The 25,924-nt window shown below is 46.7% G+C and overlaps 6 protein-coding genes across 6 annotated transcripts; 4 read left to right on the forward strand and 2 right to left on the reverse strand.

Moving 5' to 3' along the window:
- The first annotated feature begins 2,348 nt into the window (after window positions 1–2,348).
- On the forward strand, window positions 2,349–4,165 carry GGS25DRAFT_139916 (GNS1/SUR4 family-domain-containing protein). The gene is made up of 2 exons (XM_049256298.1): window positions 2,349–3,280; window positions 3,343–4,165. The coding sequence occupies exons 1-2, from the start codon at window positions 2,531–2,533 to the stop codon at window positions 4,009–4,011; spliced, it is 1,419 nt and encodes a 472-aa protein (XP_049120440.1). The 5' UTR covers window positions 2,349–2,530; the 3' UTR covers window positions 4,012–4,165.
- A 5,714-nt stretch (window positions 4,166–9,879) lies between these two features.
- GGS25DRAFT_139981 (FYVE-domain-containing protein) lies at window positions 9,880–11,522 on the reverse strand. Its single transcript, XM_049256299.1, has 2 exons — window positions 10,611–11,522; window positions 9,880–10,474 (listed from the first exon to the last, which is right to left on the reverse strand). Exons 1-2 carry the CDS (start codon window positions 11,106–11,108, stop codon window positions 10,097–10,099), a joined length of 876 nt encoding a protein of 291 aa, XP_049120441.1. The 5' UTR covers window positions 11,109–11,522; the 3' UTR covers window positions 9,880–10,096.
- Window positions 11,523–15,704: 4,182 nt separating this feature from the next.
- Window positions 15,705–17,845, reverse strand: GGS25DRAFT_518568 (molybdenum cofactor biosynthesis prote; the record flags this gene model as incomplete). The annotated part of the gene is made up of 2 exons (XM_049263560.1): window positions 15,705–16,393; window positions 16,513–17,845. The coding sequence occupies 2 exons, from the start codon at window positions 17,843–17,845 to the stop codon at window positions 15,705–15,707; spliced, it is 2,022 nt and encodes a 673-aa protein (XP_049120442.1).
- Window positions 17,846–18,754: 909 nt separating this feature from the next.
- GGS25DRAFT_518569 (uncharacterized protein) lies at window positions 18,755–20,561 on the forward strand (the record flags this gene model as incomplete). The annotated part of the gene is made up of 3 exons (XM_049263561.1): window positions 18,755–18,779; window positions 18,949–19,802; window positions 19,860–20,561. 3 exons carry the CDS (start codon window positions 18,755–18,757, stop codon window positions 20,559–20,561), a joined length of 1,581 nt encoding a protein of 526 aa, XP_049120443.1.
- Window positions 20,562–22,170: 1,609 nt separating this feature from the next.
- GGS25DRAFT_140098 (uncharacterized protein) lies at window positions 22,171–23,882 on the forward strand. The gene is made up of 4 exons (XM_049256300.1): window positions 22,171–22,398; window positions 22,480–22,618; window positions 22,677–22,900; window positions 22,965–23,882. The coding sequence occupies exons 1-4, from the start codon at window positions 22,294–22,296 to the stop codon at window positions 23,760–23,762; spliced, it is 1,266 nt and encodes a 421-aa protein (XP_049120444.1). The 5' UTR covers window positions 22,171–22,293; the 3' UTR covers window positions 23,763–23,882.
- Window positions 23,883–24,303: 421 nt separating this feature from the next.
- Window positions 24,304–25,141, forward strand: GGS25DRAFT_140374 (uncharacterized protein). The gene is made up of 2 exons (XM_049256301.1): window positions 24,304–24,856; window positions 24,931–25,141. The coding sequence occupies exons 1-2, from the start codon at window positions 24,420–24,422 to the stop codon at window positions 24,959–24,961; spliced, it is 468 nt and encodes a 155-aa protein (XP_049120445.1). The 5' UTR covers window positions 24,304–24,419; the 3' UTR covers window positions 24,962–25,141.
- The last annotated feature ends 783 nt before the right edge of the window (window positions 25,142–25,924 follow it).

Consider the following 25,924-nt stretch of genomic DNA (forward strand, 5'->3'; position numbering starts at 1 on the left):
AAGAATTACTTGCATGGGTTTTGAGCCGACATTCCGTTCGCTCCGTCCACCCACGTGTTAAAATATATATATATATATAGTTACCTAGGCCTAGGTAGTTATATATAAAGAAAAAGAACAAAAAAAAGACAAAAATGAATCCTACCTACCTACTTAGGTACCTTAGGTAGGTTTCAAATTTGTTGAGGAGGGGGCAACTTTTGACTTGTACAGCTGTAAACTTGCAAACCTGTTACTTCAATGTTGTAAACTTGCCACATCAAACGTGTATCAATGAATGATTTGAATAGGGTACTAGGTAGTGTAAGTCATACTTAGGTAGTACATAACTACATGTATGTAGTAGTCTTCGAATGTGCATTACTAGGTAATTCGTATAGGTATGCAAGGGTATGACTTGAAGTTTGATAAACATTCGTGACATGTGCAATCCCATGTACCAGATATACGGTATGTAGCTTCTGTGAGGCTCTGTGACAGCTTATCTTTCCAAAGACTCAGTGTCATCAAAATCCGCGTCGACACTGACGCGTTAGGGAGTACAGAATTTATGTATGACATATGTAGGTATTGTATAACTTATGTACTGTAGAATGCATATGGCGGATTAAACAGTTATTTAAACTGCATAGTAACCTATTGTAGGCCAAAGAAGGGGGCCACAACGCGGGGCTATTTATATGTAGGTACATATTATAGTACAAGTACAGTTCACCGTTGTATAACTAGAATGAGGGGAAGTCAAACATACATAGTATTTTGTTGGGAATCCATCTAGAAGCTTTTCCTAGCTGGGTAGTATGTACTATACTATGTATGTACGTTGCCGCATCCTCATTTACGCTAATGATTTCAATTGTCTCAGATTCAAAGACTGCCTTCATAGTACATATGTAGGTAGATATATCATTGCTGTATTATTCACCTTATGCACCTTATGAGAGAGGGAGAGGTGAGAGAGGTAAGAGAGTCCCACCATTTCAAGAGTAAGAGTAATCAACCTCAACTCATATACTGGACTTGCTTACTGTTACACATTCCCTGTGGAATATTATAAGAATAAACATCTGTCAACGCTTGTCACCTTGTCCTAGTTGAATTTAACTTTCTCAACTGCGCATGCAGCTATGTAACAAACAACGAACGACTATGCCTCCCTAGTAGATGAGAGTATACTAGCCTAGGTTAGATTATACTAGATCTACATGGCTAGATGCGCGCGCCGAGGACTCCGTCACCGATATTTGGGTTTGGGTTTGGAAACCTCCCCAACGGAAGATGAATTATCTTCACAAGGCAGAGACGGGCTAGACGGGCCAAACGGCCCAAACGGCCCAAATGGACTGGATTGTCCTACCCACGCCTACCCAGGCATCGCTTCGCACCGCATCATACATATCTATATCTGATCACATCATAATCATCTAGGTTAGGCATTTTATTATTACAAGGATCGTTCTGGTCTTGAATTGCCATCGGTAGCAATGCCGCTTTTCGCACGTCGGCCGGCGTATACAACAAATATACGAAGAAGCAATATTCGAATTAATATTCCTACCAATAACTAAAAGCTCCACTAAGACAGGTATGTAGGGTTCCTCGGGAGTCGGGATCTCACATGTCTTCTCAAGTGATACCATGTGTAGGTAAGGTCACTGGTAGGGTCACTGGTAAGGTCACTGGTATGGATATGCTGTCTCAACTGCCCGTTTGGCCGTTTTAACACGAAACATGCATTCTGGAGAGCATGATGGGCTTGAGGGCTTTGAGGGCATTAAGTGCATCAGGTGCATCAGGTGCAACTTGAACTGGAGCACCAACAAAAAAAGATTGGAAGAATTGGAGGAAGGAAAACGTCTAAAATACGTCAAGCGTTACCTAATCGCGATAGGATTGAGTTCGAACCCTTCTAACCCGAAAATCTACAAGGGGGGTTAAATACCCGATTTGGAAGAGTCGGGTCGAATAAGCCAATGACATTTCAGACACATCTACGAAAGGACCACCGCCTTTCAACTGTTGGGCCTTGTGGTACCTGTTGTACCTGTATCACGGAAGGAATTTGCGTAACGGCGCCTTCATCGCCCTGTGACTGGGGCCCCCAGCTCCCAACCCTGCTGTTAGCGTGTCCAGGGTCGTTGAATACCGCGGTTCAATGGTTCAATGGTTCAATGATGCAGGCACACACGCATAATCCCTTGATATATTATAATTTTTTTTATTTAATCTTTCCTTGTGAAATTCTACTGATGGTTAATATGTACTTGATGGCATCACGATAAATGAACATTGTTTCTTTTCCCATTTTCTTCTCTTCATACTAATCATTCTAACCACTCTAGTCCTTCTTCCGCATATCAACTTACAAACACAACCAACCCTGTTAGAGATATCACACGACTATTACATCTTGTCGTGCGCACAGCTCAACACCAGACACAAGTAACATTCTCGAGTCTCGGGTCTCGGTATCAGGATTAGATATTGAATCTTGAGACATATCGAAACGATATAGAGCTCTAATAACAATATGGCTTCGCCTTTGGTCTTTCTCTCGCCTCCTCAGGCGAGCCTCTTCCAGTTCCCTCCGTACGCAGAGCCGCAAACTATTCCTCCACTACAATCCGATTACCCTTTTACCATACCGGACAGTTTATACCTCAATGCATTAGATCCCAAGGTTCCAATTACGATTGCAACTGTCTACGCTGTTACCGCCAAGGCACTCAACATATACAACAGGTCCACGGGGAAGAAGCCATGGGCTATCAGTAAGACTCGAGCATTCCGCGTCTTCGTCATCTTACACAATGTCTTCCTCGCCGTATACTCGGCATGGACTTGGATTGGCATGTTTAACGCTCTTCGAAGTGCACTAGTGAGCCCTGCCGGCCCTAATGGCTGGGCTGGGACTGTCGACAGTCTCTGCAAATTCCACGGGCCCGCTGGTCTAGGAAATGCCTTCAGCTTCAACCACAACTCGGGCACTTGGGATTCTATATCGGGGGTCGGCTCTTTGGGAGCTGATGGTGCTCCTGGCCGAGATGATGCCGGACGACTTTGGAACGGGGGCCTCGCTTTTTACGGCTGGCTCTTCTATGTTAGCAAGTTTTACGAGGTTATTGATACACTTATCATTCTCGCCAAGGGAAAGCTCAGCTCGACACTTCAAACCTACCACCACGCAGGTGCCATGATGGCTATGTGGGCCGGTATTCGTTATATGGCTACCCCTATCTGGATTTTCGTATTCTTTAACTCGGCCATCCATACTCTCATGGTAAGTTTTCGCTCCTACCACCCAAACGTTTTTTATACTAGCAACTGCTAACTCCAAGACAGTACACATATTTCACTGTGACTGCTTTCAATATTCGCGTCCCCACCTTCATCAAGCGTATTCTTACCTCGCTTCAAATCACTCAATTCGTCGTCGGCGCTTCTTGCGCCATGATTCATTCGTTCATCTCGTACTTGGTACCCGTCCAGGTCGACGCTCATTCCGCTGGTGCCCCCATCATTACTTCCCACCCTACTGTCAATGCAACCAGCGCATCTAATGCTGTCGTTGATAATGTGATGAAGATGCTTTTCGGTGCAGCTGGAGCTGCCGGTGCAGGTGCCGTGGTGTCTCCCTCAGGATCTCACTCTACACCTATCGAGTACGCGACCCAATACCAGAAGGTTGACTGCATTACCACCAGCGGATCCACCTTTGCTATCTGGCTCAACGTCGTCTACCTGCTTCCTCTCACCTATCTATTTGGGTCGTTTTTCGTATCAAGCTACTTACGGCGTAGCAAGGCCGAAGTGGTGCGAGCCAAGAGCAACCCAGACCGACGTAGAAGCAACGTTATTCTGGCAGAGAAGGCCAGCTGGGATGCCGCCAAGGGTCTCGAGCGCGAAGTGTACGGCGAGAGCAACGAGGGCGCGGTCGTGGAAGACAGCGATGAGTCTACTGGAAACGGCCGACTTCACCCGTCGTCTGCCGCTAGAGCAACCAAGTACTAAACGTTTCCCACGAATGGGACCAGCCAAGCTTCATTGCTAGCTGTGACGATGATTATAAACAAAAGCCCAAGGCGCCACCGGGACTAATGGGATTTGCAGCAAACCGGGCTGCGGGAAAAAAAAAGAAACCCTTGAATCAAAATACGAAAGAGCTCATTAAAAAAAAAGGCCATGATTAATTGGGTTGGAATGAAGCGCTACATCCACTACCAGCGATACAAGTTCGAGTGATTCATTAGGTATCTATGGGTGGAGTTTTATGGCAGCGGGAAAATGGGAATCGTACCCAGTAGTACGAATTACAATGTTTACAATAGGTGCCTACATAGGTATACATGGTCCAAAAAGCGGCATAGAACATTGAACTCTTTAAACTTCATCTTCGGGACTTGAGTGTTTTGTGTGGCGTGTGAAGTGAGCAAAGTGTATGATACATATCGGTAATGTCGGTGTGCTATTGAATCTGCCTAGTAGTTGAAACCGCCTTCTGTGTTCGATTTTCTTGAATTGTGCATGTGAATTATCACAATCGGTGCTTCTTTGGTGGTTTACGAAATGTCCTCCCCCCTTTTTATTGTCCTGGTCATGCATGTGTCATCTTGTCTTCAAGGTAAAATACTGGAGCTACCTATATAGCAAACTCTTGGCTCATGACATACCAAAGTATCAAGGTAGAAACGGGACTCAATTACTATCTAGGTATGCATCAGGCTGCGTACGTGGGCACTACGCATGGAAATTTGGAGGTCTACCTACCTACCTACTCATCACGTCTCGATAGTTAATGTCCAAATAGAACAGACAATGTGTTATGATCCTGGCGACCTGAGTCAGGGGCTAGACGGGATGAAAGCAATCATAACGAACAAGATTTCCAGGAAGAAGCTGGTTATATACCTCCTATATGATGCATGGCGAGAGAAATACTATCCAGATCTTTATATTGAGCCAACTAGGTACCTAGGTAGCCTTCTAGCAGCGAACGAAACCACATTTATCTCGTCCGTCCGCGGGGTATATAAGCCTATCACCTGCTGGCATAAAACAAAGTGAATGCAGCGGGAACATCCCTTGCCCGCTGGGTTGATGTTCACAAGTTACGGGGTCTACATTATCATCAGTTGCCTGCAACCCGTACTATACCTACCCATAGCTGGCCCATCTCGAAATCGGCAAGAGAGCCATTCAAGCCTTACCCCCTCCCTTGTCTGGACAAACAGAGGACGGAGATTTCGACCTCGCTGGGGAGGCCTTACCCGGGCACCCAGGGGGGGGGGGGTGGCATAGGGAGGGAAGCTAGGCGAGCTTTCGCGTACGCTCGTGATACTTGGCCCAGGAACACTCACCTCGCGTCGCGAACTGCTTTCTTTCTTTCTACACGGCGACACTAGATTCTCATTGTGGAAATTACCTATAAGAAACGGTGAAAAGACACGTTTGTACATGGCTACGCTGATGAAATCCTACTAGCACCCCAGGAGCTATGGCTGCTCATAGATGATGAATGGCATGATTAGGTAGTGTTGCCTGGTTCTACCGGCTACCTGTGACGGCAACTTGTTCTCCCCCTCGCGCACGCTCGGTGTGGGATACTCGGGCTGCCCACATCCACTGCCTGGCACGACATGCCAAACGAGCTCAGCGTCGACAATGGGAAGGTGACATTCGTGCTTGGTAGATATCTCGCAGCCTATTTAGGCAACCTAGGCGTTCTCGGCAACGCCCATTCCTCGATGCTGCTTCGAGGCAGGCACAGACATCATCACCCACTACCTACGCGGCTAACCGGGCATCCAGAGGTATGTATGTGCGAGAGCTGGAACCCGCCACGTCGAATCCGTAACGGTGCCGACCCAACTAACTAACTACAGCTGCGCAAAGCGTAGTTTCTCTGCCAATAGCATTGTCTGGTGCCGTTCGGAGCTCCTTCGATGACGCCGGCGGGGGTAAGACGGTCATGCCGCCAGCACCGCACCGCGCTTGACGTGCCCATGTATGACTAGGTATGCATCGGTCTACCGTCGTGTGAACCACGCTACGGCCTATCCCGTGTTTAGAGGTCTTACATCATCAGGTGGTAGAAAAGTGGCGGTACGCGCCCCCCCTTACCTACACATGCGCGCTGCATCCTCCGCTGTCTGACAGCTACCTAGGCAAAGGATAAGGCCAGCTCTTCCTACGACTCCTGGCAGTGCAAGGCACTGTTCCGCGTACAGGCCGACGAATTGGCTAGCAGTCACTTGGGGTAAAGAACGTCGAGCTGCCAAAGCTTCCTATTGTCGTTACCTATGCTAAAGTGGCTTAGGTAGAGGTGCTGGGAAAGGGGGAAAAGTCCGGGTTTAGGTGCTTAATAACGCTCTAGGTTAACATTTAGTGGTAGGTGAGGGTGTATGATGTGGAAGCAGCTTCTCGTTGATGAAAATCGAAAAGGGGGGGGTGGTAGTGCTTATTACGTACCTACCTTTAGGAGTTGCAGCTTGGGTAGATACCTAGGTAAGTAGGTAGCGTACGCAGACAACGCCTGGACGGCAGGATATGCACACCTATCTTCCTCAAGCGAGGACAAGCTCATGTGTCAGCCTATCTCCCCTACTTACGATCATAGCCAATTTTCATTATATGCTGTTTATAGTGTTACCTTTATGGAAGGAGGTAGGTAGGGGGGTGCTTCCTCTATGATATTGATAAAGGGGTCGCGTACCTACCAGACACAAGAATGACTCCTCGGGGTATCACGTGATTTTCTAGGTATCTAATAGTCACATGACTCTGCTCCGATAGAATTATATGACCCAGTGAGTTTCTACAAGCAGACTACTTTGGGTACATGAATTACTCGTTAAGGCATACAGTCCCATTGGGAATAGAAAGGATTACCCAGTTGTACCAAGCCAAATCTCGTGAAAGCCGCTTTGCATAGGTAAGCTTGTACTTACATCCCGTAGCTAACAGATCCTATGCTAGAATTAGGCCACGCCATACCAACTGATGAAATATCCCCGTCCCACAAAAACACTGACTGGGATTTCTTCATTGAGTCTCTGACTCATCCCTGAGCTGAACTCGACGCTGTGTATCTAGAGACCGCAGATTCACGGATCGAGCGAGCGGGCAAGATAAGAAGCCCGGCGATCTGCCCGGGCACCTACCCACCTATCCGGAAGTATGTATACGGTCGTCTCGCCATCTTATCGCCACAAGCAAATCCATTGAACCTGCGTCATGAGCATCCATCCATCCATCGACAAGCAAAACAAAATCTCCAGATGCGCCCGGGAAACCTTTCCTACCAGCCCGCTCACCGGAAGCAGGTATGATCATCTTCGACGGGGGAAAACCTCCTCTCGGAAACCTCAGAAGAGATAAAACGAACGTAGGTTTACGTCGCAAAGTCAGGAACCCCCCCCCCGTACTCGCAACCCAGCGATCCGGTATCCTAGACGTCATCTCGCAAGCAAGCATCCAATCCGGCTATCTCGATACCAATCCATAGTAAGTAAATACTACCCCATCACCCCCTGATTTTTCATCTCCGCCTCCGCCCATCTCCACGTTTCCCAATCCCAGACCCAGCGATGGCGAAATGGCGGGGAGATAGGGAGAGAGACACACAGACAAGCAGAGATAGAGATGTAAACAGGGGAAAAGATAAGTAAGAGCATCATAGGGCTCTAATCGAACCCATAGATCGTGATGGCGACTTACTTTGGGTTAGGTTAGGTAAGGTACCGCAAGCTACAGCAGGCAGGCCGGATGCGGTTTGGTTGGGTTACATACAGTAGGTAATTGGCAGCCCTAGCACCTACCTACAGTACTTACCCATTGAAGTTTGAGAAGTCCCAGACAGTCTTCTCGCCACCGAATACCTAGACTCATTAATAGTCCACAATTTTGAGTTTTTCTTATATTTTTTTTTCCCGGGAAGCATGGCTCAGCGTGGGGATGGAGGCGGTTTTCATTCTTTTCTTTTCTTCAATTAACTATTCGGGGTAAACCGAACACGGCAGGGCAGGGCAGGGTGTGCGGGATCGCGTGCGGGATAAGTTAGTTAACTGTAACTAACTAAACCAAACCAAAAAAACGCAAAAGAAACTTCGACGCCGATCCCGTTTATTGTGGGCCCCCGGTTCGGTGGTGGCGCTTGGCTGTGTAGGGCCATCTCCGATAGCCTTCCGATAGCCGGCTAACACCAGCTGGATCCGCTTATTATGTGTTTACATCCCACGCTGCACGCTGCTGTGCAGGGTACCTATGTATGTATGTATGTATGTATGTAGGGCTTGGTATTATTAAGGGACTTGGTATTATTAGGTAGGTAGGGAGCTGAGGATGTTGAGATTTGTAAAGGCGCAGGGATATATACGAAGTAGGTACTGTAGGTAACTAGATGGGTAGATGAAGAATTCGAAGAATTATTAAAGTTAGTTCATGTTCGGCTATACTATGTACTAACTTATGTAGTATGTTAAGCACCTGTTTCTCTTTGCTATGTAGTATGAACATACTAGGTTAGTTAGTTAGTCGGCATGTAAGCAACGTTGAATCTTGAGTCCTATTCCAGCGACGGCTACTGCCGGTTCCACCGTTCTGGGCCCACGCTATTAGATCTATGTGGTATGTACTGTGTAGGTAAAACTGTAGGCACACGATAGTAGTTACATACATTACGAGTAATAATAACAGGGTGTACCTACCATAAAGATACTTAGCGGTTTTCACATTGCGTGGCGTAGTCGGGCTTGCCGACAAGGGTTCAAGGTTTGATATTGTTACATAGTATAGGCGCGAAGTAGAAGGAAGTATGTACTACATAGTTTTAGTAGGCATAGTCTCACATGTATTAGTAGTAAAAGGCCAAAAAAAAAAGAGAGACTCGGAGAACTCACCGAGCTAGGAGCGTGTCATTACGTATTAGCCACTTCCATGCCGGTAACCCATACAGGGTATGCCGCTACATATTCCTACCTACGCTAGTGTTGTCATCTAATTATTGACCCTCTAGCTAAGCTAGTCAATATCCATCCATGTGTTTACATATGTATGTAGCTAACCTAGGCATATACTATACTAACCGACATAGTGACAGGAGAGGCTATATCTAGAACCAACCACGAGTATCCAGATGGACTATACAAAAAAAGAAGGGTCGAAATAGAAAGTGGCCCGAATGTTCGTAGACCGGGCTAAAGGGCTTCTTTGCATACATTAGTATGGGCCTAGGTAGGTACGTATTACACACATGCACTACACATGTACAATGAATAATAGGTATTGTCCATACAGATGTTAGGTAGGCACGTACCACGGTAGGTAGGCATACGTGTTATTAGAAATTCAAGGCTACTGGTGGTAGGGGGCAACACCTGGCAACACCTAAAAGATGCCATCGTGATCAAATATCAAATGTAAATTCAGTCCGATGAACCTATATGGTGAGGAATCATTCATGTCATAAACGCCGTGTAACCACAACGACGTCTGCTGCATGTCCGTCTGCCCGGGAACTCCTCAACACCAGGGCTGAAACCAAAAATAAAATCCCTTATCCGACGCCTATTATGCACTCCTTTTGGTCCAGTCTCTGGTCCAGTCATCTAAGTTCCGGAACACCTGGTGAATACCTTGCTCCAAATATGCAAGGCCACAAATGATATACTGCTCCTCCTCCTACCCCTGAATCCCTTGATCATCTTGCCTCGTCCTCATCCTCGCCCTCGCTTCCCACCCTTCACTCCATAAAATTTTGGTATCGAAATTAGTGCATCAAGTGCTGGGTATCGTAGCTCGAAAATAAAATTCAAATGATACCGTTGTGCTATGCATGGGAAATCGTGCCAATATGGATCTAGCCATAAAAGATCCAGTCTATCCTGGAAATAAGAACATCTAGTCTATGTGATGATTGAGTATTCCTTTCGTCGTTGTAAGGAATTTTCCGTCGTGATTAAGTATTGTTGTGTCGTCGTGTATGATAGTAATTAGGTGACCAGGTCTCCGTTCTGCTTCGGATTGCAGAGACACTGGGATTATAATGAAGGAGAAAAAGCCTCCTGGGCTCCTGTTTGCCCTATGTAATAAGGTCACTTTAAAAAGTGCTCCAATTCCAGTCTCGAGGAACACTCAAGGCAATGTCCTGATGGTGACCGAGCTGGCCCTGTATTGCCGTCGCGGTTGCTGGGCTGTTTGGTGTCGTCTGAGAACCTCTGCCGGAGGACGAGTCTTCACTAGAGGCCTGGCTGTTTGTTCGACTACGCCACATTTTGAATTCCGAGAAGCAGTGAGAGCATGCCCGGCTAGGGGTGCCTCTTGGGTTGTAGTTCGCGTCTTGGTCAAGGGGGACGTCGAAAGCCGAGTGCGAATCACAGAAGATGTTGCCACATTTTCGGCAGTGGTGTCGACGTGTCCAGTAGTTGAAGTGGCGCATACACGAGGGTTCGTCACAGATGGAAGATTCCGGATCGGGCTAAAAAGAATTAGGAAGAGTCAGCTGCTGTTTCTGTAGCACGAGGGAAACAAGAATGCAAACGTCATGTGTTGCGGTAGCGCAACCTTTTGACAGGGCTGCATAACTGAGACATGGGGTGCAGATTCGGACATACCTTCCAGTGAAGTCGTGTGGGCATTGCCGTAGGTTTGGGAAACATATCCATATCCCAATCCCAATCACCATCAACCCATTTTCCGCTGTCCCCGGTGGCGCGGCGGCTTAATCGGCTAAGTGCGGCCAGACCAGTCAAACTGATGAAGCTATTGTTTGATGGCAACGAATCGTCATCTTCCTGTACTTCTGACTTCCTTCCGATGAAGTTTTTGGAAAAATGTTCGGTGGGTCGTAGAACGGCAGGCATGTAGAGAGGTCGCAGTCGTTGACGATGATATGGCTTAGGTGATGTTGGTGAGCCATTATTCGAGGTACTCAGCGGCGAGATTTGTTGAGACTGATATCCTTGAGACGGGTACGTGGGCGATTGAACCTGAGCTTGTGCTTGCGCTTGCGCTTGCGCCTGCGCCATTGCCACAGATATATGGTGATATGGGAAGAAATGCGCCTGTGCCTGCTCGGATAGCCTAGGCATAACAAATTCGGTTGCCATCATCCCTTTTCTTACAGATATACAGATGGGGATGGATGGGTGAGGTAGGTTCCGAAGTCGAGGAAGTTCCGGGGGTGGTGATGAAGTAGGCGGGCGATAGGTGACAGTAGTAAGGGTAGGGTACTAGGTACCTAAATTGCTACTGGAGGTTGCTGAGTATAAGGATTGTCGAGACTGGCCAATGTAAGAGGTGCGATAAGCGGCGTCTGCCGTTGCGCGAACCAAAAGCGTTTGGTAATATTTATTTGTTGGACCAAAATGCCCTTTAATATAGCTGAGATCGCCCAAGCATATGACAGTTCCGACCAACCCTTCGCTTGGCCTGCAGTTGAAATAATTGGTAATAATGAAAACGTTGCGTATGAGTCGTAAAGGTTGTTTAGGTTGTTTACCCAAATACTTAGATAAGTACTAGAGCAGCGAATATAGTAAGGCTATTGTCGGAAAATGATTAGGTTTAAATTGGGATGGTGTTAAAGTGCCCGATCTCAACTTTAAGACGGGGAAAAGGTGTTGTTGGTGCACGAATAGTTAAGATAAGAAGCACTTAGAGTACTTTGGTGAGGTAGAGTGCGGATAACGTCCCGGGTTGAGAGCGGGCACCCGGAGAATGCGACAAGTCAGGTATGGCAAAATCGTAGAAATTGACGATAAGTGTAAGTGAATAATGATAAGTTGGAGATGGTCGAGGGTCTAGGTACTTAGGTATATATTGAATGTACAGTACTGCACATTGATTGTACCAACTTCAAATGTTCAAAGGAATAGAAAACAACCTTGGAACTTCAAAATAAGGTATAGTATAGAAATAGAGTATAAGTTCAACTGGTATCAAAGAAAAAGGAAATCGATAGATGATAATGAGGAGGGACTCAGGGAGAAGGTGCAGGAGGGATGCTGATATGATAATAACCTTCTGTCAAAATAACACAACATACATACAGAAAGAGCACTCCTCCGACGCAATAATACTATGTACGTACATACATACATAAGTTGACCGGCCGCTGTGGAACTCTGGTGGAACTGGTGGCATTGGTGGCATTGGTGGCCACTGGGCTGGTGGACCAGGAACCCCTCGATACAATCCAAGCGGCGTCCACTTACGCAGTAGTACTTGCTAGCCAATGCTAGGTAGTTAGCAGCTGCCTAGGCATTTCATTGTTTTCTGATTGGTTGACTGGGAATTAGTTAAGTTTTCCTGATTCAATTCGTACTGTGCTTGTCTTGTCATGTCTTGTCCTCTTACTCTACCCGACGCATGTGCAAGCAATGTGCACGCACGCACCTACCTTTACGATGTTCCCATCACCATCTCGTATGTTCTTATTTTAATATTACTGCTTTTTTATCTTTAACCCTCCATCCTCCTTCCTCCATTTATACACATCCATCATGATCCATGGATACTCTTGACCTGGTACCTTTTTGACTACAAAACAAACACCCTTTATTCTATGGATGATACCTAACTGTTTGATTGCCTACCTTTACACTATATATACCTGGGTATAGTTACCATATACTGTAACTACCCAGGTAAATAAATATAGCTGGAGATATTTCTATATCCAATTTCAGTACCACTAATAATCGTACCTAGTATATATGTAACATGGTATGTTAGATGTTTGTTCTCTCCTCCAATGCAAGACCCTCCAATGCCTCCATTAACCCTCAAGTGCTATGTATACATGTGTACATGCCTGGGTTAGCAACTTAGCATCGTGTAGTAGCTAGGTATGCCTCTGCTCGTCTGTCCTCTTGCCTAATATGTTTAAGGATTACCGATGTTCGGCGCTGGTAACTTACGTCAGGTTATATCCTTGGACTCTTCCAGCCAGCCTTTCCTTTTCTCTCGTTACTACCTACGGTATAGTCTCATTACAGCTTCCCAGGATACTCCTCGGCAAACTTATGACGGAGGATTGATAGCTACATATCTGAGGCTTCTAAGCTACTAGGTCCCTAGCAGCTTAGTAGCTACCGAAGAGACAACCATGTGGGCGATCCTACTTTTAACCACTCAAAAAGAGTGCAAGCAAAGAATTCATGGATGCTTGCTGCGGTTGATGTCCCGCAAAAATCTCCGTACTTGAATTATTAGTTTGTGAGGCGCCGGCGCGCCAGCCGTCTTTTATTACGTTTTGGTACTACAACAGGTACGCATAGAGCAATATATCGCGATGCAACCGGCTTTGCGTACAACCTCATAAACGCAGACATGTTCAATGTTGTCGTATCAGCGTACACACATACCATACCTACGTATATGCATTAGATCCTAACTGTTACCTTTTATCGATTGCCATCTCGATATGTCGATAAGAGCCGCGAAAGGCCTACCACGATGACTTCACAATCCAAGCATTACAGGATCCGTGCGCTCTTTTCTTCAGATCCAAACGACGGCAATGCAGATCTAACTAGTCAACTATCTACATGGCGTAGGTGCTACCTACATAAGTCCTCGGTGCCCCACTCACGATCCGACCACCCGCACTACTTCTCCTCCTTCTCCTCCTCTTAGTATAGTCCCCTTCGTTTTGAAGCTGAAACAGGACCGTACCAAGAGCCACAATGGTATTTTACAAAACGCGCATGATTCTGATCACGAGAGAGTGCATAACATCCGACGCTCTCGCTCGCGATCTTTTATGCCAACCAAACCCAAGAATAACATTGAACTTGACGGCTCAAACTCTGTCGTTCAACAACCATCCATCATTTTCTTGGTGTTTTTAGCGTAGCGATGGCGAGCACAGTCTAGCACAGTGTTTGCGATTCTGCAGGTTTATCTTTGGACCTATGCTGATTGGATGTTGAGACGGCACTAATGCCCGTCGTACGTAGGGATATTCGGCCATTGAGGTCGAGGCTCATCTTCATTGTCTCTGTACAACAATAACTTACAACATACCTACTAGGTTAGGGTGTTAGGGCCCGCTTGACCGCCGAATTTAATGAATGCAATTGTATGTATGTATGTGCCTCACGAGAGTGGCTAAAAAGTGATAACCTTGAACTTTGTGTTGCCTTCTAATTACCATGTCGCTGCTGCGTAGGTAGGTGTGTACGGGATGTACGGGATGTACCACGTTCCTCACGTGTAAGAATTTATCCGCTTTCATTTCATGTTCATGTATGTACGAGGGATAGGAAGGACACAGCGTTAAGTTTGACAAACTGCCTTCTATCTAGTGGTAACGCGAGCCCTCGTGGTTTGACATCATGGTCATGGCTTGACATCATCTTGCCTGACAGATAACTATACAGAATCATATCAACCAAACACCCAACACATCGGGTACACACAAAAAAGCACGGATAATCCATACAGATAGACCAAGATGCCTAACTGGGTATGTATGTAAATCACCTTTTCACCAGCAAGTTTTCGCTTGACATAATGTTCCCGCCGATCGAGTAAGATGCAAGATCTGGAAGATCAGCAAAGCCCTTTTTCGATTTAACTCTTCCTACGTACATACATACATACACACTTACACACTTACAGTAGTATATCCTACGTTCTCTTTCCTACATTACATGGTGTAGTATGCACCCAATATGTATTGGCACCGACTTCTATTGGCAGAAGCGCCGGGCTTAGGTTCCACACAGTGAGGCCTTTTGGGTCCACATAATACATACAGACCAGACCTACTACGTAGTACAGTACATACATAACTAACTAACTACATATACCATTCTTACATACATACATATTATTAGGTATGTATAACATCAATACTATAGGAAAGTGGATCCAGGTATAACTAATAAACCGTACCCTACATCCCCCCATCCTAGTTAGCGTAGCTTGCCCCGCGGAGAGTTAACCTTAATAGAGCACACACGCAAAGAAGAAGGAAAAAAAAAAACAATAAGGGTCCTCTGAGGTGGATCTGACTCTAATTGTGTTATCGCCAAGCTGTGATTGGTCCCTCCCAGTTCCAGGTTATGTAGCTACGATCCTAACCTTAGTACGTACCTAGTAGACTAACTAGGTGGGGAGGGGGCACACTGGGCAGAAATCCATCATTCCAATTGATTTGATTTGATTTGATTTTGATTTTGATTATTCCCCAACGCAGCGAAGCGCCGGCATTGGCGGGGTCGGTACCGGTATCCCGAAAATCCAAGAAGAAGAAAAAAAAAAAAACACCCCTCCGCAACCCAATTCAAGAAAGAAAGATATGAATGGCATGACTCAGTACCTACCTACCTACATACATATCTACCTTACCTAGCAGCAGCTCACCTACAGTAGGTTGGGTTGGGTACCTACACACATGGATAGAGAGGCAGTAAGAGGGTAGGTAGCCATCTCCAAATGCGAGATTGCTGTTGAAGATGGTCAGAATTGCGTGTTCATGAGAGCACATCATCAATCATCAACAACAGACAGAGGATCAAATAATCAAATAATCAAATATATCCTTCAATGCTGGCGTAATCATGCAGAACAACCAACACAAGCACAAGCGTAATCTCCCCTCATGCGGTGAGGAGGATACAGATCACGGCCAATGGAGGTGAATGGAGGTGCTGCGTAGAGTGCCCTTTTTAATCTTTTAATTTAACGAATAAGGTGATCTATTCGACCCCCATTAGATTATCAGGAACACCCTCAACCCATCGGCCGCTTTTCCCGCCCTCCTTTACGGTCACCCTTAGGTCTTGGATCCTCATTCCCTTATCTACCGCCTTACACATGTCGTAGACCGTGAGCGCAGCCGTCGAAGCGGCCATCAGAGCTTCCATCTCTACCCCCGTCTTTCCATCGCAGGCCACAGTGGCCTCAATTTCGATTCGGCTTCCTCCAGTCTCATCCTCACGCACGTCTAGATCGATCGTGACTTTAGTGATGGCAATAGGGTGGCATAGCGGGATGAGGTCCGGCGTTCTCTTTGCCGCCATAATCCCGGCCACCCGGGCAACTCCCAAAACGTCGCCCTTTTTGATTTGATTCTCCTTTATGAGTTTGCATGCAACCTCATTGGTGAAAAGTACGCTGCAGGCTGCCTTGGCGACTCTCTTGCTGGGCGTCTTATCTGAGATAGAAACCATGTGGGCGGAACCCGACTCAGACACATGTGTCAGACCAACGGTCTTATCTTTTTTGGTATTTCTCTGACTTGACTGCGAGAACAGCCGCATTTGCCGTCCTTGTGTAAAGGTAGCCGGTATATTAGATAGCCCAGGGACAAATCGTGTAGCGATTAGAGGTGTATGCTGAGGGCTTCTGACTTGTGAACAACTAGCTGGTATAAGTCGCCGCGAATCTAGCAGATACCCCATTCAGCTCGAGTCTCTTCAATGGCCACCTTGATTCTTGATCATATTTAATTGGGAACATGATCCCTTGTGTGTTTTCCCCAGAGAGCAAAGAATGGTCACCCACCTATGAGTATCATGGGCCGATTTTTCATGTGCTCTAGTTCGCCGATACCTGCGTGCTTGGCCTTTTTCCTTTTCACAGCCATGCCGATGACGTTTAAAAGCCGACGTTCGTTCGGTGACAAATTAGGCTTGGCTGTATGGTCTGAAGTATGTTGTCGCCTATCCGCCTCGACCTTTTTCAATGCCTCATATGCTTCCTCATCTATTGGCTCTCCACAGTTTGATTCTCTTAAAATATCTCGCAACGATACTTCCGCATTTCCAAATAGGCAAACTTTCAGGTTTCCATCGCTTGTGATGCGAAGACGATTGCAAGTTCCGCAAAAGTTATGTGTCATGCTCGTGATGAAACCAATTTTGCCCACGAATCCGGGAATCCTATAGGTCTTGCTCGTGTCGTTCTGATGATCCTGTACTTTTTCCAAACCAGGATGTACCTCGCGGATACGATCCAGCATTTCGGCATAACTAAACATTTTGCCCTTATTCCATTTGTTGCCATCAAATGGCATGTATTCTATGAATCTTACTTCGATATCTTTCTCGCGGGTCATCTCGACGAATGGAATTATCTCCCGGTCGTTGATTCCTCTCATGACAACTGCATTGATCTTGAGCTTTATACCGGCTCCGTGCTTATTAAGCTCAAAAACTTTTTCGATGCTCTTCATTACAGCGTCGAATCCTTTCCGTCGGGTCATAATTTGGAATTGCCAGGGATCCAAAGTGTCGAGGCTCAAATTAACGCCAGTTAAGCCAGCCTCGACCATTCCGTCGAGCTTTCTGTGGAGGGCTATACCGTTAGTGGTAAGACATAATTCCCGCAGACCATACGACCGAAGAGCACCAATCTGCTGCATGAGTGGCAAGATATCTCTTCTAATGGTAGGTTCCCCGCCCGTGAGGCGAATTTTGTTGACCCCTTGAGAAACGAATACGGATGACAGCATAACAATCTCAGGAGTCGTCAACAGTTCCCTTGAAGGGGAGAGAGGAACACCTTCCTCCGGCATGCAGTAGACACATCGGAGATTGCATCTTTCTGTGAGTGAAATGCGCAAGTAGTCATGTTCCCGATTAAAGGTATCTGTAAGAAAGTCCGAAAATGGCTTCGCATCCTTCAACTGTGTCCGGCGGGAGGGTCGAGCAGATGGCACTGGAATTGGGCTATGCGGCTCGGGTATAATTTGAGTTGTCGTAGTAGCAGAAGCAGCGGCAACAGCAGTAGCGACTCGTCGGGAGGAGTGAAATTGATGGCCCCTATCGCCTAGAAAAGGCCGCAGACCGCTTGCTATAAACCATGCTCGACAAGTCGAGAGGGCCTTTTGTGTCATGCCGACAAATAATTCCGCCGAGTCGAGAAATCAAGGAACACTATGCATCATGTCTATTTATTCTTTGTTATTTAGTCGAAGAAATTTGTCTGTGAGTTTCACGATTTTTTGTTTTAAATTCACTCAAATGAGCCAAAAAGAAGTGGTGAAGTGGTTTGAGGTTGAGTTTGGAAATACATCATGAATCGGAGTGAAAGGAAAGTTGAAGCGGCTATCGTCGCTATTTGCCCCATAGTTAGTTACTAGTATACTACTATCTATCTAACCTATCTCCTCGGCGGCTCGGCCCTTAAGTTATTGCTCAAGTACTCAAGTACTTAAGGTTAGTAAGCTCATTCAAGTTGCTGAATGCATGTAACTATGTATTATTAAACTTACACGTGCATGTGCATATTAAACAGACAGCTAAAAAGACTAAAAAGACTGGGTCTTCGCGGGGTGTTTCAGGGTTTGATACCAAATAAATTTGTACCAAAATTACCAAAAATTACCACTAGACCAACGCGGAACAAAGTCCATTGGATGACGCTGGTCCAACGCTAGACTTTTCCCTTTTTTCTCAATGTCAGAAGTCAACAAAAACAAATCAATTTGACCTGTCTTTCACATTTATCCCGTGTTTCTGACTGATTAGCCTATCCAATCACCGAATTCCGTTGAAGCATTCCTACTACTAGGTACGGGTTTTACTTGATACTCACTGCTGGGTATCTGTGCGATTGGTCCTACACTTTGACGATCAGGTCAAGGACTGACTCTGACGTGGTTATGACTTAACTCTCACGATAGCTTTTCTGACCGGTTTCGCTGTTCAGCCCTACTAGCCCACCGCGTTATAATACCTCTGGCAGACCCAAGGCAAAAGGGGCTGAGTAGTTCGAATTCTAGGATTGAACCACTATTGTTACTATGCGATTCTCAAAAACCCTTCAGTGTAGGAGAATTACCCTCAGTTTTACTTCAGTTTTACCTCCGTCTTATCTCGGGTTACAAGAATAAATTCCTTGTTTTCCACCCTAAAATATCGTCACTTCTCTTTCTTGCTATTTTGCTTGGATTACACGACATAGTTCGGATACTAACCTTGGAATTCGAATACTTAGCATCGCCTCACTCATACCCGAGTCCAAATGGCGAACTTATTGCTACACTCCTCCCCTCGAGCATCGTCGTACGGGCTGTTCAATCTTTGGGCATCTCCCGAACCATCAAGCTACCGCAAGGCCTTGCTGGTGGTGTAACGAGCTTCGCCTGGTCTCCTGCCTCTACGAAGGTTTTGGTTGCAGTCGCTGACTTGGTACACGTCTTCTCGGTCCGAGAGGGTGATTTCCATGGAACTGTCAAGATTCCTTCGTCAACTACCAAGACCACCCTCGTCAGATTTGGGGCTACTGATTGCGAAGTCTGCATTTGGTCGTCTTTCGGCATCAAGCTAACTCTAGTTAACTTTGCATCCTCGAGAGCAGTAGAAATTACCAACCCTAAATTTTACAATGCTACTTCTGCAGCAAATGGGTATTCATTTCGTGCGGGCACCTACCACCTTGCATTACTCACAAGGTCGGCTGGCAAAGACATGATTAGTATACATTCGCCAGAGACGAGGGAGATCGAGCGCTCCTGGTACCCAGATACCATCGACGCCCAAGGATTAGCTTGGACCACGGACGGGAAATGGTTGGCGGTGTGGGAATCATCTGCGCAAGCACCAAGGGTCATTTTTTACACCTCTGATGGTCACACATTCAAGGATTGGCGAGGCCCTCTCATGCATGCCCCTCATGACATGGATCTTTTGCAGGACACAGGCATCAGAACGGTCTCTCTCAGCCCAGATAATCGGCATGCCGCCATCGCTAACGGCTCTACCTGCATATGCATTTTATACACCCCATCCATGGCTGAAGCAATGCGGCTCCATCACCCCCAAGTTATCCTGCCCAAAGATACATTGCAAGTGAGTTATCCCTCTCCAATCAATGGGGGGAATTGGCAAGCCCTGCTAACTATGAAGATTTGGCAAGAACAAAATACCTTCCCAAATACTGGCTCATTTTCGACACCGACATTCGTCCGAGCTACCCAAGCAGTGTCTCCCCAGTGGGCAACCCCAAATAGTCACCATGACCTAATATTTGGGTGCAATCTTGCCAAATTTGACAGCTCTTCGTCCCTCCTAGCCACGAGGTTGGAGGAGGCCCCAGGTACGATCTGGATCTGGGATATCCCCACTTCCGATCTTCGGGCTGTACTAATGTTCCATGCCAACGTGACAAAATTAGAATGGCATCCTGTGCAGCCGGAGCTTCTCCTTTTGAGGTGCGAGGCTGACAGCAGCTATGGGGGTCTCGTGTTCGTGTGGGATCCTCTGAGCTGCGGGCCGCGTCCGATCGATATAACGCACCGATTCTCAGGAACCGTCAGTGGTAAGACATACGCCACTTGGTTGACAACCACAGAATCTGCAGCAATATTCTTCACTGACAACTCAACCTGCATGATTATATCACTTGCAGATACGGATGGCGATGTCCTTCCGTGGCAAGATAGCTCAGTGCCTATCGAATCTATCAGTCACAATAGTGACTTAGGTACACGTCTATCAAGGCCTGCGTCGTTTTCTGACAGCGATGAAAACAGCATCGAAATTGACAGCGATGACTACGCCAGCGGCCCAGACGACACATTTCAGTTCAGGAAATTTGTTGGCCGTTAAGATGCATGGCGCTCCAATCTGTCATATCCCTGCGACTGGGAGATAACATTCAATACTCGGTAATGGCTATAGCCATTAGCTTAGGCGCGGAGGCAGGCTCACCTTTTCCGAGTAAAAAGACGGCTTACCTTAGAACTTGGCCGACCGAGAAGCATAGCAACACCCTGAAGGTAAGGTACTCAGCTCTTGGAGATGCCTAGGCAGTATGCAAGCCCTATTCACCTGTTCAGCAACCATGGACATTATTTGACGAGGTTTCCGTTGGGAGTACTTGCGTCGAGCTAAGTCTAGTTGGCTGAGCCGGTAGGATGGAGGGTAGCTTGGATACCAACGGCTTATACCGGTGAGTACGCATAATCCTTGATTGTGTTACTTGACTTTATGCATATCAATGCTTTTGGAAAAGTTCCAATATACTGCGACTTGTTAGCTCATGGACAGTCTACCTACCCAGGTATCCATCAACCTAGGTTAGATAGGATAGCCCATGTTCCCTTTCTTTTTTTTGTTCCTTTTTCTTTTTAAATTTTAATTTTTCCTCTTCCAAATTTAGAACGTACTTGGTCTAGGCTAATGAAATTTACTTGGCAGTTTAAATGTTGACCCAAAGTACTATTACACCATGGAGACTATATGAACAGCCACCCTAGCGACGCTCAATGGCTATGAGTACGCCACTCCAGACGATCCCCCTTGTCTGCAGATCCTAGCATTTGCCCAACATAGTCAAGAAATGCAGATACTCTGATGGTAGAGCTCGAAGCTCGATGGGTTGTATCAGAGATCTCAAGCTTATTTCGCCCCCCCTCGAGCCACCTAGCAGCTATGAAAATGCAATTCCATCTCACTACCTATTATATTAGGTATCCCAGGGCTACCGGGTTTGTGGGATCGGAAAAAGCATTTGGATTAACGACTTACCCACAGTAGACTAGACCGTCATTTCTACATACTTCTCGGAATGGATCGACCTTGTGGTTTACACATGTTCCTGTAACACAATCTCTACTCTGGGACCATCGCTCCATTCTATCCATTACTACTGCATATGTATGTAGTTAGTTCTGTGCCGAAACTCGTCACTGGGTACCGATGACTTCTTCAAGCTACTGTCGTTTGTTATACCCTAGGTGTCTACCTACATAGTAGGCAGGCCTGCCTAGATAGCTTATTGGTCTTAACGAGCCAGATCTAATTCCCCTCACCTCTAGGACAATTCAAACGACACGTTGCTTTTGCTTATACAGTCGGTGGAGAGTGGCTATAGCACACCGGCAGATGCCTATTGGACCTCAAGGGATTGGCATAATTATAATATTCACGGTCTGTACCTTCATAACGATGAGTATCCTACAGAGAGACCTCCAGGTCCAATCGGTGGCCCAGGTTACATTCCTGTTGGCCCAAAAAAAAAGCCCATTAGGCGTCTTCAACACGAGCAGGATCTATCCATTTCACTGGCGTATCCTGCATAATAGCACATAGATCTAGCCTTCAATCATACCCTCAATTACCAAACCCTATCCTGTACTACTCCAAGTGCCGTTTCTATAGTTAACAAACAGAGCCCCGTTGTCACGTACTTCGTTTCATACGGCATCCTCGTACAGCATATAAAGAGCCCCGTCGGGTCGTTCACACTGTTGTGTTCGTTTCACACGACTCTCGTCAAGGGTGCCCTGCCAACTATTTGCAAGCAAACTTCTTAGAAAGCTGCAGCTGTCCGTTCACGATGTCTTCGGAAACCTTCTCCCATCAGGTCCCTATTAATGGGACTATTCAAACCAAAGTTCTCCCTGGAAATCAAACGAATCTGTACTATATTTTGGTTTCGAACGTAAGCTTTTTAAGTTGGGTTGATATCGTGCGACCTCCCACTTTGGATAGCATCTAGATGCTAACGATACGCTGCTGGAAGTTACCATGGCAAACGTCTTGGCAACAGCTGAAAGACCATGTGCGAACAGTGGCTACGGCTGAGAGGGTCGAAGTGTTCAACGAGAGCACGTCCGGCTGGGTCTTGGTTCGTGGCCGAGAAAATTTTGATGCCGCTCTTCGTAAAATTGATTCCGAGCTTCATCTCGATAAGAAAGCGAGGCTGAATGTTAATTACAGGTCTTCTTGACGGAGGTGTTTTCAACGGGCGTCCTCTTTTTGCAGAGGGCAAAAATGCTACGGAGTCGATCATGATTCGAGAGCCCGTAGGGACCTCTACAACCAACGGCTCTGCTTCATCGAGGACGCCTCAAACGCCAAGATATAAAACATCTCCTTCAACTCAATACTCAGCTAGCACACCACCATTGTTATGTTCACCAGTTCCTACAAGCTACGGGGAGGTAGGAACCACCAATACAACACAAAGCTCAGCTTTATCTGTTCATGGTGACTAAAGTTTTATAGTGGACGTCTCCTACGTCGAATTCATCATATGCTACTGCTTCTACAACTTATTCCATGCCAGTCACTATGCCATATGATTACAACGACGCGCCCAGCTGCTTTGCCTACGACACATCAGGTGGCAGCTACGTGGACCAGACAGCTATGGTTTCGTCACCGACAATGGTACAATATCCTTTCGAGACAGGATATCCACAACAATGCCAAGTAGGCGAGTACCAGAACAATGCGTATGCCATGTACAGCACTATGCCTGCTCCACTGGCCAAGACAACGAGAATGGGCGATTCTTCTAATGCTATGGTTCCTACGAGGCAACGCAAGATTATCATCAAGCAGCTTCAGCCCTGGGTCAATTTCCACCAGGTACATGATCTCATTCGCAAAAAAGCCGGATCCGAAGCTGATAAAGTTCAACATATTGACCTGCCCCTAACGGACAGCCAAGAATCGAACAGAGGCTACGCTCTAATCACGTTTCAAAGCGAAGAAGCGGCCAATAAACTAATCCGAAGACTCAATGGGTGCAAGTTCGAAGGGCGAGAGCTAAAGGCCGATTATACCAAAGAGGGAGTGTCAGAAAATGAGACTAGTCGCTCACGGACCTCCGGGCATAAGGAACATAAGGAACGGCGGGACGATAGGGAGAAAAGGGAGAAAAGGGATAGTACCCGAGGGTCAAATTCAAATGAAAAGAAGAGCAAGTCTCACAAATCAACCGTCGTTATCGCAGATGGTTCTTCCCCGACCTCATCAAGGAGGTCTGACCCAAAAGAGAAGCCAAGCAAGCGACATTAAGCTTACCGGGCCAATACAAACCGAATTAGTTGGATATTCTAGGTCCAACATAGTACACTCCTGTGGATTTACGAAAATCTCTCTTTCTTTCGGACAAGAGGATCTATCAGCGTTTGGTGATGACATTCTTCCTTTACCCCTGAATAGCGAGGGCGGTTCACTGTTAGTCTAGATACACCAGGACACATCTGAATGCATCTGGATGCATTTGGATACACGCTAGGGTTGGCAAACTGTCGTTACCGTACTGTACCTACGCACCTGTTACGCACTTGTAGATGTCTATATGAACTGGCTGGAGCATACATATTCCTTGGCCAAATCAAAAAGAAGAAAACGATATTCAAAATGGGCATGGCATTTCGGAGTGTACCTAGTGTGATCTTAGTGACCCCTCGGAGTAGTCCTAGCCAACGCGTACTCATCGTGTTACAGCTTGAACTACTCACTCAGTATAAGAGGTTATCCCCTTTCCAGCCCGACCGACATGTTTTCTCCTTCCGCCCGGCCCGGAGCCTCATGAGATTTCAAGCTCGGCGCAAGCTACCACGTCATCCATCGAGATGGGAAACAGGGCTGAAGGGTCGGGAAGCCAGGATCTGTGTTCACGGCACAACATGAAAAAACTCTTCAGAACCGGAATATGTGCTCGCTGTCATGCCACGTGAGCTATTAAGTTGCGTCTTTGTCTCTCTATCCGTCCGTTATATCTCAAACGCCTTGCTCAGTGTCGTTCGGTCATACGTTCGTACGTTATATTCTGAAGGGATGTCGTCCGTTCCGGCCTTAAAAAGACAGACATGCATGATGCAGATCATAACTGCTGCGGCTATTATGCAGCCTCTATGGTACCTCAAACATAGCTTCCAACCCCCCTTCCTAAAACTAGTCCTCGTCTTCCAATGGGACTCTGACTATTTCCATGGGGCCCTGCTTCCTGTCTCTTGTGCCCTGCTTACGGTTCGTAACCTACCGGATAGACCGTTACACGCCATACACAAAGCATGGACGAATTACATATGTATAACATATGCTACATGCCCCTACCCGCGCGCGGAACAGGGTTCCCCAGCTTCTTCTTACACTGCTACCCGGTGAGATCCCCCCTCTCAATCTATTTCCTTCCTATAAACCCCCACACTTCCGCCTGACCCCCATTTGAGTGTAGGATAACATGGGGGTGGCTTTACGGGTTCTAGCATCAGGCTGCAGGGCTTGGCGGACCATGGGGAAGGACTCCTGTGAGTTGAGTTTTGCTCCGTGTAGCCCCGAGCCGTAGCGGCAACGGCTGCTTCCCCCTTTCGCCAGGCCCCTTTTCTTTGCCGGTCTCCTTCGTGCGATCCAGCAATGCATGCAATGCCCAGCCTTCTTTCCCCTTTAGACAAGACCTACCGATCAACCGGCCTAGCATAGCTAGAAGACCACGTGGGGGCTTTTCTTTCTATCTTTCTTTCTTGCTATTCTTCTTCCATCGATTTTCTCCCTCGTTTTCTGTCGTCTGTCTAAAGTGTAGTCATAAACGTGCGTACAAGATCATATTCCTCTTTTACATACCTATTCTACATAGGTAGGGTACACAACTCCAATACCAAGTCCCCTATCGTGATAAGGAAAAAGAAAGAGAGATTTATAATAATAAAACGTATAAAATATGTATGATTAAAACATGATTCTCCATGGAGAAGATAAAGGGCGAGCAAAAGAAGAAAGAAATAAGTGAATACCGGTGTACATGCGAACTTCGGTCCCCCGGTGGACTCGGCTAAGTTACCTAGTATGTAAGGCTCTTACGTTACCATACCCCCCTTGGCTCGGAGTCGACTCCGACGAAGACGACCCATTGGCCTGGATATTGGATGCAGAAGAAGGCTCGGGGCGTTGCGATTTTGGGCACGGCGCCGCGTGGCGTCCATTAACCTGACACTAGGCGCTGTATACCTACCTATGCACGAACCGCACGGCTATGTTTATGAGGTACCTTAAGTAAGTATGTAGGCAGGTACTCGGCTCACAGCCGCGTCAACACAAGCACGGGTATACCTCTCACCGAGACCGAGACCGAGCTGGCGCCTTTTTCCCCCATCTACTCTGTGTACCTATCCTCCTTCCAAGACGGCTCTCTCTCTCTCTTCGCCGCCTTGTTGCTCGGCATGCACAACCTC

Source organism: Hypoxylon fragiforme (assembly GCF_022984875.1).
Source record: "Hypoxylon fragiforme strain CBS 206.31 chromosome Unknown GGS25scaffold_2, whole genome shotgun sequence".
NCBI lineage: Eukaryota > Fungi > Ascomycota > Sordariomycetes > Xylariales > Hypoxylaceae > Hypoxylon > Hypoxylon fragiforme.